Source organism: Vombatus ursinus, unplaced genomic scaffold (assembly GCF_900497805.2).
Source record: "Vombatus ursinus unplaced genomic scaffold, bare-nosed wombat genome assembly UNPS02014801.1, whole genome shotgun sequence".
Lineage (NCBI taxonomy): Eukaryota > Metazoa > Chordata > Mammalia > Diprotodontia > Vombatidae > Vombatus > Vombatus ursinus.
The window spans coordinates 27,999,926-28,012,866 of record NW_020954579.1 but is presented as its reverse complement, the minus strand read 5'-3'; the positions used below and the strand labels follow the sequence as shown (position 1 = coordinate 28,012,866).

At 37.7% G+C, this 12,941-nt stretch overlaps 1 protein-coding gene across 1 annotated transcript in view; it reads right to left on the bottom strand.

The window, feature by feature from the left end:
* SMURF2 (SMAD specific E3 ubiquitin protein ligase 2) overlaps window positions 1–12,941 on the bottom strand; it is a 168,682-nt gene that overhangs the window by 115,436 nt on the left and 40,305 nt on the right. The window contains exon 3 of the mRNA XM_027873107.1: window positions 2,119–2,227. Within this exon, the coding sequence (XP_027728908.1) occupies window positions 2,119–2,227 (109 nt within the window). The remainder of the gene's footprint in view (window positions 1–2,118; window positions 2,228–12,941) is intronic.

The window sequence follows — 12,941 nt, the reverse complement described above, 5'->3', positions numbered from 1 at the left end:
ATCAATTGGTTCTTTTCCTGATGCCTACAAATATACATCAGTCTCATCTCTCCTTAAGAAACCTCAATAGATCCTACCATCCCTCCTTTCAAACATTCTGTACATCTTCTATATAAATTCTCCTAAACACCCTGAATAAGCCTTCTATACTTGATACCACTTCTCTAACTCTCCTCTAAACTTCCTGCATTCTAGCTTTCAATCTCATTACTAAAATGAAACCACTCTCTAACATTACAATGATCTCATAATTCACAAAGCTAATGGACTTTTCTCAGTCTTCAGCTTTTCAATGCCTTCTGCATTTGACACTACTGACCAACCTATCTTCCTGGATATTTTCTCCTCTCTGGATTTTCACGACACTGTTCTCTCTCCTGATTCTCCTCCTATCTATCAAACTAAATCTTCTCAGTCTCTTTTGCTACAACATTATCAGTGCCATAACCACTAATTGTGGGTGAACCTCCAAGGCTCTGTCTTTGGCCTTCTATTTTCTCTCTAACCATCACTTGGTAACCTCATCAGCTCCCACAGGTTTATTTATCATCTCTATTCAGATGACTTTCAGATCTATGTATCTAGCCCCAGTCTCTCTCCTGAGTTCCAGGTCCATATCAGCAACTGCCCTGTGGACACTTCAACCTAAATGTACCTTAAGTATCTCAAACTCAACAAAACAGATCACTATCCTTTCCTGAAATTCTACCCCTCTTCCAGATTTCCATATTACTCTAGAGAACACCACTATCCTTACACTCACCCAAGTTCACAACTTTAGGGTCATCCCTGACTCCTCACTCTCACTTTCCTCATATATACATTCAGTTGCCAAATCTTGCACCAATTCCCTTCTCTCCACTCACACAGCTACCACCTTAGTTCAGGTCCTCATCACCTCTCAAGTGGACTACTGCAATAGCCTCTTAAGTAGCTGTCCTACCCTCAAGTCTTTCCTCCTACTGTGATCCAACCTCCATAATGCCAACAAACTGATTTTCCTACAGCACAGTTCTCTACATCTCACTCCATTACTCAATAAGTTCCAATGGCTCCCTATTATCTCTGGGATCAAATATAAATTCCTGTTTTGCATTTAAAGCTTTCTACAATCTGACTTCTTCCTAATCCTCAGCTTTCTCATATACTAATTCCCTCTATGTACTCTTAAAATCTAACTACACTGGCTTACTTGTTATTCCTCACACATGACATGCCCCATCTCTATGATCTGGAGCCTTGACAATTCCGTATGCCTAGGATTCACTACCTTTTTATTTCTACCCCTTAGAGTACCTAACTTCCTTTAAGACTTAGCCTGCTGGAGCAGCTGACCCTCCTCCCCACCTGCCCAACTCTTTGTACCTTGCCACACAAAGTTATTTTGAATCTGCTTTATACAGATCTTGTACATATATACATACATTCACTTATCTCTATATCCATAGCACTTAGCCCAATGCCTGGCACATAGTAGGTACTTAATGTTTGTTGATTAAATGATTTCAGACTTTATTCTCCTAGAAAATGACCTAAAATTAAACAAATTAACTGAAAGCTTAAAGCTAAGGTTCTGCTTTGCTGTAATCTGATTTTAATTCTGCCTTTTCCCACCTCTAGAAATAACCACCTTGAATTCAAATCTGGCCTCAGACACCAGTTACGTGACCTTGGGCAAGTCACTTTTGCCTCAGGTCCTCCATCTGTAAAATAGGCTAGAGAACGAAATGGCAAACCACTCCAGGATCTTGCCAAGAAAATCCTAAATGGGATTACAAAGAGGTGGACATGACTGAAACAACTCAACAACAAGAAATAACCATACAGAAAAGTAGTTCCCAATCTTTGAGTAAAATGACCCCTTTTAAGTCAAAAAAGGTCATGAATAAGCTTCCGGGTAGTTGTACTCTTTAGTAACTACTGATTAAGAAAACACATAACAAAAGAATAATGCTTGTTATGATAATAGATGAGCTTTTAAAAAAAAAAAAAAAAGCAAGCTAACAGAAGACCAAATACTACACCCAGGCCACAATTCTTCCTCAAGATATATGCTTTTTCAGATGTTGTATCACCAAATCTGAATTACATGCATTATTCCAAATCTTTTAAACCTACAGGTCATAATGCTGATTCCATTTTGGATCAAGTGTATTCTTCACAGTATCTGTAGAATGGCATTGTCCAGATCCATCAACCACCACTTTAGCAAATGGATCAGGAAGTCCTGTGGGAAAAAATGGGGAGATTTTCTTTTTAAAAGGATATTTTTGACACAAGAAGCAAACATTACTACATATCAATAGCAATACTTTAAACAAAATGCTCTCTCCAAAGTTACCAATGATCACTTAGTTGCCAATCACATGGCAATCATTAACTTAAAAACTATCAGAGCTTTAATTCTATTTTGAGCATGTCATTTTAGCTCCAAATATGCATCATTAAGAAGATTAAAGAAACGTAATTTCCCCTAAATGTTAAATGCTATATAGTTCTTACTGTTGTAAATACTTCTGCTTTTAAGTTACAAAAGCCTAAAATTTGAATTTATATTTTCAACATAAAAAAATCATAGTGCTGAAAGGAACCCCTCAAAGATTTAATGCATCACATCCTTCCAGGCAAATGCATCCATCCATGTCTTCTCACATTTGAAGAATTCATTCTTTACCCATTCTTCTTAACTTTACAATTATAATACTTGGCTACCAAGAATTTCCTGTACATACACTATATACTTAACATTGTAAAGGATATCTCCCCTAATGTCTAACATAGGGTTTTGCATATGATGAATTGATAGATTTGATCAATTTAACTGAATTCAAAGAACTTACAAGGAAGACAAGATTAAACTATATGAAATAATCAGTTAATAACTATTACATTATACAGAGCAGCTAAGCGGCACCATGGATAGAATGCCAGACCTGAATTCAGGTAGATTCATCTTCCTAAGGGCAAAACTGGTATCAGACACTAGCTGTGGGACCCTAGACAAGTCACTTAACCCTGTTTGCCTCAGTTCCTCATCTATAGAATGAGCTGGAGAAGGAAATGGCAAACCGCTCCTGTATATTTGCCTAGAAAACTCCAAATGGGGTCATGAAGAGTTGGACACAACTGAAATGACTGCACAACAAGAACAAGGCTACATTATTCAGTATATTAGGAGTTCAGAAAAGGGACAAACAAGTATGAATTAAAATTTTAAATTTTATAGACTAAGTGAGACTTTTGGTATATCCTCAAGGATGGAAAGGATTCAATAAAATGTAAAGAAAAAGTGATGTATTTCAGGATGCATGAACAAATAAAAATACACAAAGATAAAATAAGTATAGGTTTGAAAGACAGTGAGGAGACTACTGATTAGAGCAGAGGGTTGGGAAGTAAAAGGAAAAAAATGGATAGATAGGTTAGGTTCATAACATGAAAGCTACTCAACACTGTAGGTCTTTGACCAGGAGTGATATGACTAAAGTAGGGTTTTAGAAAAATTAACCAAGAAGCGAATGGTCCTAGAAAGAAGAAGAGACAGAAATCAGCAAAGTCTGCTGGTAAACTGTTGTAATCCATGTAAGAAAGATAAGAAAACACTAGGATGGCAGAAGAGATAAAAGGGGAGAAATGGCAGAGAGAAGAGACATTTTGAAGAAAGAACCAATAATACTTGATAAATGAGGGGACTTGAGGGATGACCAAAACTACAAAGAGGATACTAGTAACTTATAAAATTTCAGTATAATATATAAGAGTGTGCCCCTTTCAGACTGGCAGTTTTGCTAACTGGAAGGGGCAAAGACAAATCTGAGACCTGCATTTGAAGAAACTATGAAAGTCCATAGAGACAGTGCAATAACTGATTCAGTTCCTTATTTCTAATAAGACCAACAAGGGAACTTTAGAATTAGAAACTGAGGACTCCAGAATGCTACAACTATTTTGTGATTACAGAGCAAATGCCCACCACCTGGTTACAGTCTAGTCATCTGCTGAGATGAAGACTTGGTAAATGTACAGGTTATTCAACTCAAGTTGTTAGAGTAAAGACTTTCATTGAGGGGATCTAGCCTTGAACCAGGAAAAATGGTTTTAAAAAAAAAAAAGAATTGAGTCTGGAAGAAGAAAAGAAAGGTTATAGTCTGCACTGCCACCTACTGTCACCTGCTACCTGGGAGGTGAAAACTCCTCAGTTCAACCAAAAGAAAAGAATGGAAGAAGCTTTAACAAGTTCTCTATTTAAAAGAATGACTACTCTAATGCTGTGTACACAGAAGGTGCTTTATAAACATCTGAAGAGTCATCTGAAGATGTTTATGAAGCACCTTCTGTGTAGGCCTGTACTAAAAAGCAGGAAACAAATGAACAGATAAGAAACAGAAGGGAATAGGAAGGGAAGCAACAGAGACTAGCTATAGCCTATAAAGACTGGCAATTCTGGAATGTTTCCATCCAAAACACAGAATCCACTAAGGTTTCCAGCTTTTAACAAATGTGCCTCGGGACTCTCTGAGTCTCTGAGCATGTTCTGTCAACTACAGACAGGCATTTGTAGGACACACCCTGGTAGGCCACATACATATTCTAATGGTAAGGACAAGCACCTGACTTATGACTTGACTGGTATAGAGAATGCCCATGAAGAAATTCCTTCTACCAATTCACCTTAAATGCCACTGACAGTCTTAGAAATACTTAGAGAACTGAGAGGTTAAGAGACTTGCCCAGGTCACAGAGACAGTTATTTGTCAGAAATGGGACTTGAACCCAGGGCTTCTATCCACTTTTCTATCCACTGCCCCATGCTGCCTCAGTTCCCTCAGCACCTATGGTTTCCTTACACTGGAACAACTCTCTGACTCTGGGGTTCCCTTTGCTGAGTTCCTCCTAGAACATTCATTCTAAGAAATGGTCCAGGACAGTCATACTTCATTCCTCTTCCAGCTCTGCTTCTGACTTTCTGTACTTTTTACCATGCTTTGTCCTATCCTTTCCACCATTTTCAGTTCCCTTTTATGCATTGTCTGGAAGCTCCCAGAGAGCAGGAACTATCTTTCTTTTTGCTTTTATTGACACCCCGGGGCTGAGCACACAGTAAGTACTCAATGCTTGTTGACTCATTGCCTCTAATGAAGCTAGTGCTTTTAGTATTGCCTGCAGAATTAATTTACAAGATTTTGGTACCAGAAGTACCAAAAAATGCCATTATCTAACTTGATTACCTATTTCATTAATTCAACAAAACTGACTTCAAATGAAGATTTGTTTCCATTGGATAATTGCTATATGTAAAGAAAATTCTAAAAAGAAGGGAGGGAGAAGTAAAAACAAACAAAAAAAAACAGGTTTGAAAGATAGCAGCATCATTAGAATATGTTATGCAAGGTGACTATTTGAAGGAGACAACAATCATTCTGATCTATTTAAGTTCTAATAAGTTTGTTTCCAAAGCTACGTCAACATCTTATAGTCACACCTCATATTAATATTTACATTTTTTTTTTTACTCATACAGTTGTGAACAGTGCCTGGCACATACTAAGTACTTTTTAACACTTGCTAAAACAGTAAATGCCAGAAGTTCAACAGCATATTATTAGGGATATAAACTGCATTCTGACCAAGATCAATCAATTTTTAAAATCTGCATTATATTTAATTAAAACAAAAATAATTTTTAAGGGGTAGCTTAGGTGGAGCAATGGATAGAGCACCGGCCCTAGATTCAGGAGAAGCTGAGTTCAAATCTGACCTCAGACACAGAACACTTACTAGCTGTGTGACCCTGGGCGAGTCACTTAACCCCATGGCCTAGCCAAAAAAACAACAACAAAAAAGTTTTTTAAAGGATCACAGATTTAGAATGAAATGTGTTTCAAAAGTCCAGGTATAAGCTGACTTGCCACTTTTTCCCAAAAAATGTTCTCCATGACAGGAGGTTTCTAGCTAGGGAGAAAAAACATTTAACTTATAATAGGGAATCCTTTACTCACTGTACTTCGAAACCAAAGCATCATGTATAAATGTTTCTATATGAAAATGCAGGATAGTAACTTAAGAAGTCAGATATGTGTCCTCCTCCCTTCCCATCTTCTAACACTAGTTTAACAGGATTAACAAAGCCCTTTCCTGCCTCCTGCCTCCCCTTCTCCCACAAAAGCTATCTACAATAGTTATTTCCCCTAGCTCTAAGCCCTAGTGGTGGTTACTAGATCTGAGGAAGGAGCTACAGAAGGAAGGTTTGGGGTTGTTTGGTTTGGAGGGGTTAAGGAACAGAGATGACGGTTTCAAAGAGAGTACCAAATGAGTGAAGACTATAACTTTGGTACAGTCCAAACTTCTGGTAATACATAAGGGATTGTTCTACTTACTTCCCTTTCCAATAAACACTACCTGTTGCTTCTAGCTGAGAACATTCTCATTCCTTAGACCACTGACGAATAGAATGGATCTCACATTTTCTGTACCTTCCTGTTCCTGATACAAATACACAAACCTTTCAAGGTCTACCTAGGGAGTTTTTATTCTCTATGGGATGTGCGTGTGTGTGTGTGTGTGTGTGTGTGTGTGTGTGTGTGTGTGTGTGTGTGTGTGTGTGTGTGTGTGCGCTCCTGTTTCAAATTGAGAAATAAAGGATTAAATGGTTTCTACTTATGCCCTCCCCACCATATTTTTTACACTTACATCAGTTAGGAAAAATAAAGGTCACAGGTGATATTACCAAATCTGTGATTATATATATATACTGACATTAAGATATTACTTCTGGGGCAGTTAGGTGGCACACTGGATAGAGCACCTGCCCTGGAGTCAGGAGGACCTAAGTTCAAATTCGGTCTCAGACACAGAACACTTACTAGCTGTGTGACCCCGGGCAAGTCACTTAACCCTACTGCATAGACCAAAACAAAACAAAACAGAACAGAACAAAAAAAGAGATTACTTCTAGATCTAGAAGAGATCTAAGAGATCATGTACTTCAACCTCTTCATTTTACATAGAAGAAATCTGAGGCCCACAGGGAAGTTTTCATTGAACTATTTAAGAACCTTTTAGAGTGAAGATCAGACATCTAACAAGTGTTGGTTCAGAATCAGAGACAAGTTCCAAACAATTCTCTTACTAAGGGAGAAGCAGAGGATTATGCCATCTTTGCACAGAAAACAAACACTTCTGACATTGTAACATCACGGAAGAAGCCATAAAAGAGCTTGGGGTATGGGGAAGGTGATTAAAATTTGAAACTACAAGGGTAAAAGTTGACCAAGCTCTGAAAATAGGTCATGGTTGTTAGAGACAGTTGCCAAGGCAAGAGTATTCAGGGGACACACAGTGAGCTGCCTTTCTGGTGATGTTAAAGGTTTGACCTAGAATGAAGAAACAGTCATATTACCTGGAATCAATAATCAACAAGTACTTATTATGTAGCTCCTAGGTGCTAGACACACAGGATACAAAGTCAAAGAATGAAAAAAATCCCTACTCTCAGAGTTTACATTCTATCAGAAGAAATAACATGTTCATACATAAATATATGCAAAATAAATACAAAGAGTTAGATACAAGGTGGTGGGGGGGAGGGGGAATTACTGGCAGTTTTGGGGAGGGGTGGAATCAGGTAGGGCTTCATGTAGAAAGTTGTATCTAAAAGGGATGTGAAGAATTTTATGAGATGAATGTGAGAAGTGTATTCCAGGCACAGGAGGGAGCCAGTATAAAGGCAGAGAGAGAAGATACGGGACAGAACACCAAGAACGCCAGTTTGAATAGATTACAGAAAGAAGGAAGGGAAGAAACATATAATGAAGCTAGAAATTAGGGCCATGCTTTAAAAGGCAGCATAGCTTATATTTTATCCAACTGGCACTAAGGAACCACTGAAGTATAATGAGCAGGGGAATGATATGGTCAGATCTGAGTTTGGGAAAAATTATTTGGCAACACAATGTGAAGAATGGATTGGAGGAGGGAAGAGATTTGAGACAGGAAGAACAATTAGGAAAGTAAAAAGAAAAAGGCCTTGATTTTTTAGAATCAAGTAAGCTAATGACTGAAGCCTGAGTAGCAGGAACTGAACTAAAAGGCAAAAGCCCAAAGGTCCAGATTACAACAGGAACTAGCCTAAGAGGGAAATAGGCAGGGCCTGAAAGTGACTCAAGTGGTGCTCTAAGCTGTCACAAGTTAATGTGCAACAAGGTATGTCTGCCTTTAATTTACTTAATCTTCTCGGTTATCTAAGAGCATACAAACTATTTTGCTAAATTGAAAGGGAATCTTAGAGTACAGAATGACACCGTATGCCACACTGAAATACACACTATAACACCTAAGAATTTTAAGGGTCAAGGTTATACATTCAGGAGCCTAGTCTTTGGAAGAGAAATCCCCATTATTCAACAAGATGATGGCAGACCAAAGGAGCAGTAACAGAAGCCTTCTGTTTGGAGGCTACATTCCATCACAGAGGACACACATGGCTCTGTGGCTCACCTTTCATTACCAGATTCAGAAGCCACCTGCATTCTTCTTCCAGATCAGCTGGAAAGTATAGCAATGGCCAATAGCAAGGCTATACCTCATCAGCTAAAATCTGTATTTAATCTTATATGAATCTGCTTACAATATATTTAAAATCTCATTTACTCATATGTAAAATAATAAGTTAGAGACTTGCTAAGACCTATACAAAATTATTAACATGAGAAAAATTAAAATGATCCATATAGCACTTCCTAAAAGTCTAAAGAAAAACAGCCACTTAACTGATCCATGCTTCTGTTTCTTCAGTTAAAAACTGGAATAATAATATTTAACATTACCTGTTTCACAGAGTACATATGAGAGAAGCATAGATTAAGAACCCACTTACTACCTACCAGGCACTGTTCTAGCATTAAAGAAATAGAAAAAAAAAATTAAAGCATTCTTGCCCTCAAGGAGTTTACATTGTACATGTAACACACAGTCAACAGATACTCTATATATCCTGTGAGCAACTATGTGGCACAGTGGATAGAGGGCTGGGCTGAAGTCAGCAAGACCTGAGTTCCAATCTGAATTCATATACTTACTAGATGTGTGACTTTGGGCAAGTCACTTAACCTGTCTGCCTCAGTCTCCTTAACTACAAAAATGGGGATAAGAACAGCACCTGCCTCACAGAACTGCTGTATTAAAATGAGATGGTATCTATAAAGTGCTTAGCATAATGTTTGACACATTATTAGGGTGCTTAATAAATGCTTGTTCCCTTCCCCTAAATTTTTAACACAGGTAGACCCCAATTTAAGAAGTCATCTTCAAAATTCAGAATTTTAAACAGATAAAGTTAAGTATAAATTGTTTATGTTGCAAACATTTTCTAGTGGAAAGTACACTAGTCTTAGAATCAGAAGATCTAAGTGGAGTTCAATTATGATATTTACTGGCTGAGCAACTATGGCAAGTCACTTAAATGCTCTGTGCTTCAATTTATTCAACTGAAGAATAAGAATAATAATGTTAACATTACCTACTGCACAGAGCAGGTAGCACCTATTACTCAGCAGACATTGTGCCAGGCCAGAGAAACAGGAAAAAAAAATGGAAGAGTTCCTGCTTTCAAGGAGCTTTCACTCTAACATGTACACACATATTTCTAAATGCTGTATATAAATGTCAAGTTTTTAGTTGATTTACAAAACCTCTGAAGGTTTCCTGTATTATTCTCCCCTACTTTTAGTAAGTGTTTTGGATATTATCAAAAAATTGATTTAGGCAAATTTCCCAAAAACACATCTATTACGTAAAATAAAGTAATCCTACACCCATACTCCTAAGATTTTCTCAACCCCCTTTACTAGTGCTCCCTCCCCATATGCACTGAAATAAATAAGTAAACACAGCACAGCACATCTCATATGAGTACTCTGAAGATTAATGCGTTAATAAACTTGGTAGATTAAGAAATAAGACCAGTACCAGGAAGAGCATCCTTGGGCAAGTCACTGAATCTTTGTAGGCTTCAGTTTCCATATCTGTAAAATGACATGGTTGTAATAGTCAACTTCTAAGGTCCCTTTCTAACCCTAAACCTATGACCTTATAATAAAACAAAGGGGACTACTCTGTGACTCATGTATGTTTCAAATAAGAAACCAAGCAGCATGGACTGGCCAGGACATTTCATAAAGGAGCTAAGGCTAAGGTTCTGAGATGAAGAACAAGATTGGTCAGGGGCTGGAGTTACTACTGAAAAGACCACTACTACTGAGAGGCTAAGGAACAGCAGCAATATGCGTGTTTCAGGAAAGAGGGAGGACAGAAAGGAAGAAATGAGGTAACCAAGTGTTTTGCTTCCCCCTACTCCTTCTCTCTCCTTGCCACTTCTGACCTTACTCTGAACTGGCATTCAAATAGCATAAGAAGGAGGAAGGGAGGTAGGGCTGGTGGGGTGAGGGCCAAGACCAGGAGAGAAATATTTTATAGGACCTGCAAATGTTCCAGACACTATGTTAATCACTTTACAAATATCTCATCTGATCCTTACAACCACCCTGCAAAGTCGGTACTGTTGTTATCCCCATTTTACAGTTAAGGAAACTGGGACAAGTAGAGGGGAAGTGAGTTTTCCTGAGTCAGACTGCTAGTACTATGTGTAAGGCCAGATCTGAACTCAGATCTTCCTGACTCCAAGACCAGTGCTCTATGCATTGTGCCACCTAGTTGCCTCAAAGTAGGGACCTGGCATTTGAGAAGGACAGAAAAACCTAAGAATCTTCCAGTAGAGGGGGAAGAGAGGTAAGTAAATAGCAAATCAATAGTACAAAGGAAAGAAAAGGAATTTCAGAAGGAACCAGGACTCATACTAAAGACCATTTTCTAAATCAAAGATTGGAAAACATTGTTTGAAAAATACATTTCTTCTGAAAAAAATCTCATTAAAAGTACACTTTATTTTTTCAGAATTGGAATTGCCTCTGAAATTCAATATATGTCATAGTATGTTAGACATACATATGCTGCAGCTTGCTTCTAATTTGAATCACATTCAAAATTCTAATTTAATTTGTTTCTTAATAGAATTAGAAATTATTATTTCTAAAAACATGCATACTTCAACAAATCAAGCAAAGTCAATAAACATTTGTTAAGCACTATGCTAAGTGTGAGGAATACAAAGAAAAGTAAAGAAACAATCCATGCAGGGGCAGCTAGGTGGTGCAGTGGATAATGCCTTGAAATCAAGAGGACCTGAGTTCAAATTTGACCTCAGACATGGAACATTTACTACCTGTGTGATACTGGGCAAGTCACTTAACCCCACTGCCTAACCAAAAAAAAATAGTCCATGTTCTCAAGGAGCTCTAAATCTAAGGGGAGGGGGAAGGAGGGAAGAGGGAAGAGGGAAGGAGGAAGGGGGGAAGGGGAAGGGGGGAAGAATACAACATGAAAACAGCTACATATAAATAAGATATATATACAGGATAAAATGGAACTAATCTTAGAGGGAAGGCATTAGCATTAAGAGGGATCAAAAAAGGCTTCTTGCAGAAAGCAGGATAAGGTAAGATTTTTAACTAGAACCTGAAGGAGGCCAGAGAAGCCAAGAGATGAAGATGAGAAGGAAGAGAATTCCAGGCTCAGGAGACAGTCCTTTATAAAGGTAATAAGAATACAAGTTAAAACCTAAGCCTAGATCCTATTCCTTCCTCCTAAACCCCACCCCCCCAAAAAAGATATAAAATGGAACAAGTTACAGATTTTTAATAGCTTAAGAGCTTATGAATTGTTTCTTACTCTTAAAATCAAATTCTTAAGTTTTACTTAAAATCACATTGATTCACTCTTTATAAATAGTTCTAAACAGTTTCATAGAACTTTTAATTATAAGCCCAATAAATCCCTATTTCCAATTTCATCAGATTATGGAAATTTAGAAAATATCTAGTCCAATTCCCTCTTTTTACAGATTAAGAAAATGAGTCTAGAATTTAAGTGACTGCTAAACATCAAACAGGGAACAAGAAGCAAAGTTGTGATTGAAAGCAGTTCCTCTAAATTCAAATTGAATGACTTTCCACTAGAGTACTCTGCATTCTACTTTGTATTTAAGTGAAAACACATTGTATGACTTTCCACAATAGCATAAGGCCTCTGAATATGCTCTATTTCCAGCTTAGGAGGGAAGATATTGGTCTAGCAGGATCATTCACAAGGAACTATGAAGGAGATTCAGATGGCTTTGGAACTGTGAAGAAGGTATGAGGAAATATGGAAAGAGTTAAGATGCTGGAGAAGAAAAACAACTCCAGGAGAAGGAAGAAAAGGAAGTTAAGTAAAATAAATGGATGAGACAAAGGAAGAAGTTAGTAAGGGGGGGGGGATGGTGGCTGTCAGGTAAGGATGAGAAAGACAATACCAAAGTTGAAGACCTCTCCCCTCAAAAAGCACTTTTGCTATAGCACTTTTCCAAGAGAACCTGACAAGAAAACCCAAGAACTGAGACTCTTATTTCCAGAAAGTATGGGCAGGTATTGTATAAGAGTGTGACAATGCTTCTATTTCTGCCATGGCAACTGATTTAATGTATACTCAAATCAAGGCTTCCCTCTTAGAAGAGAGAAGGAGTTTGAGGAACAATTTTCCATTCACCAAATTATCTGGGAGAATGAAGGGGCCATTTGGAAAAAAAATTTAAAGGACTTCAACAAGAAACCAATGAAGAAAAAGAATATGAAGAGCCAAAGGAGAACCTTGACTTTACAGTAGATGAATGTGACAGAGAGAAATACGGAACATTGAACACTTGCATTTTCATAAAAGATGAGGCTTTTCCCAAAAAAAGAAAACTGCATATGCATCTTTGACAAGCTAGGTAATAAAGAATAGCCACAAAGCAGGGAGAAGAAAAGCAGAAGAAATTCACAGAAAAGCAAAAAAAAAAAAAAAAAAAA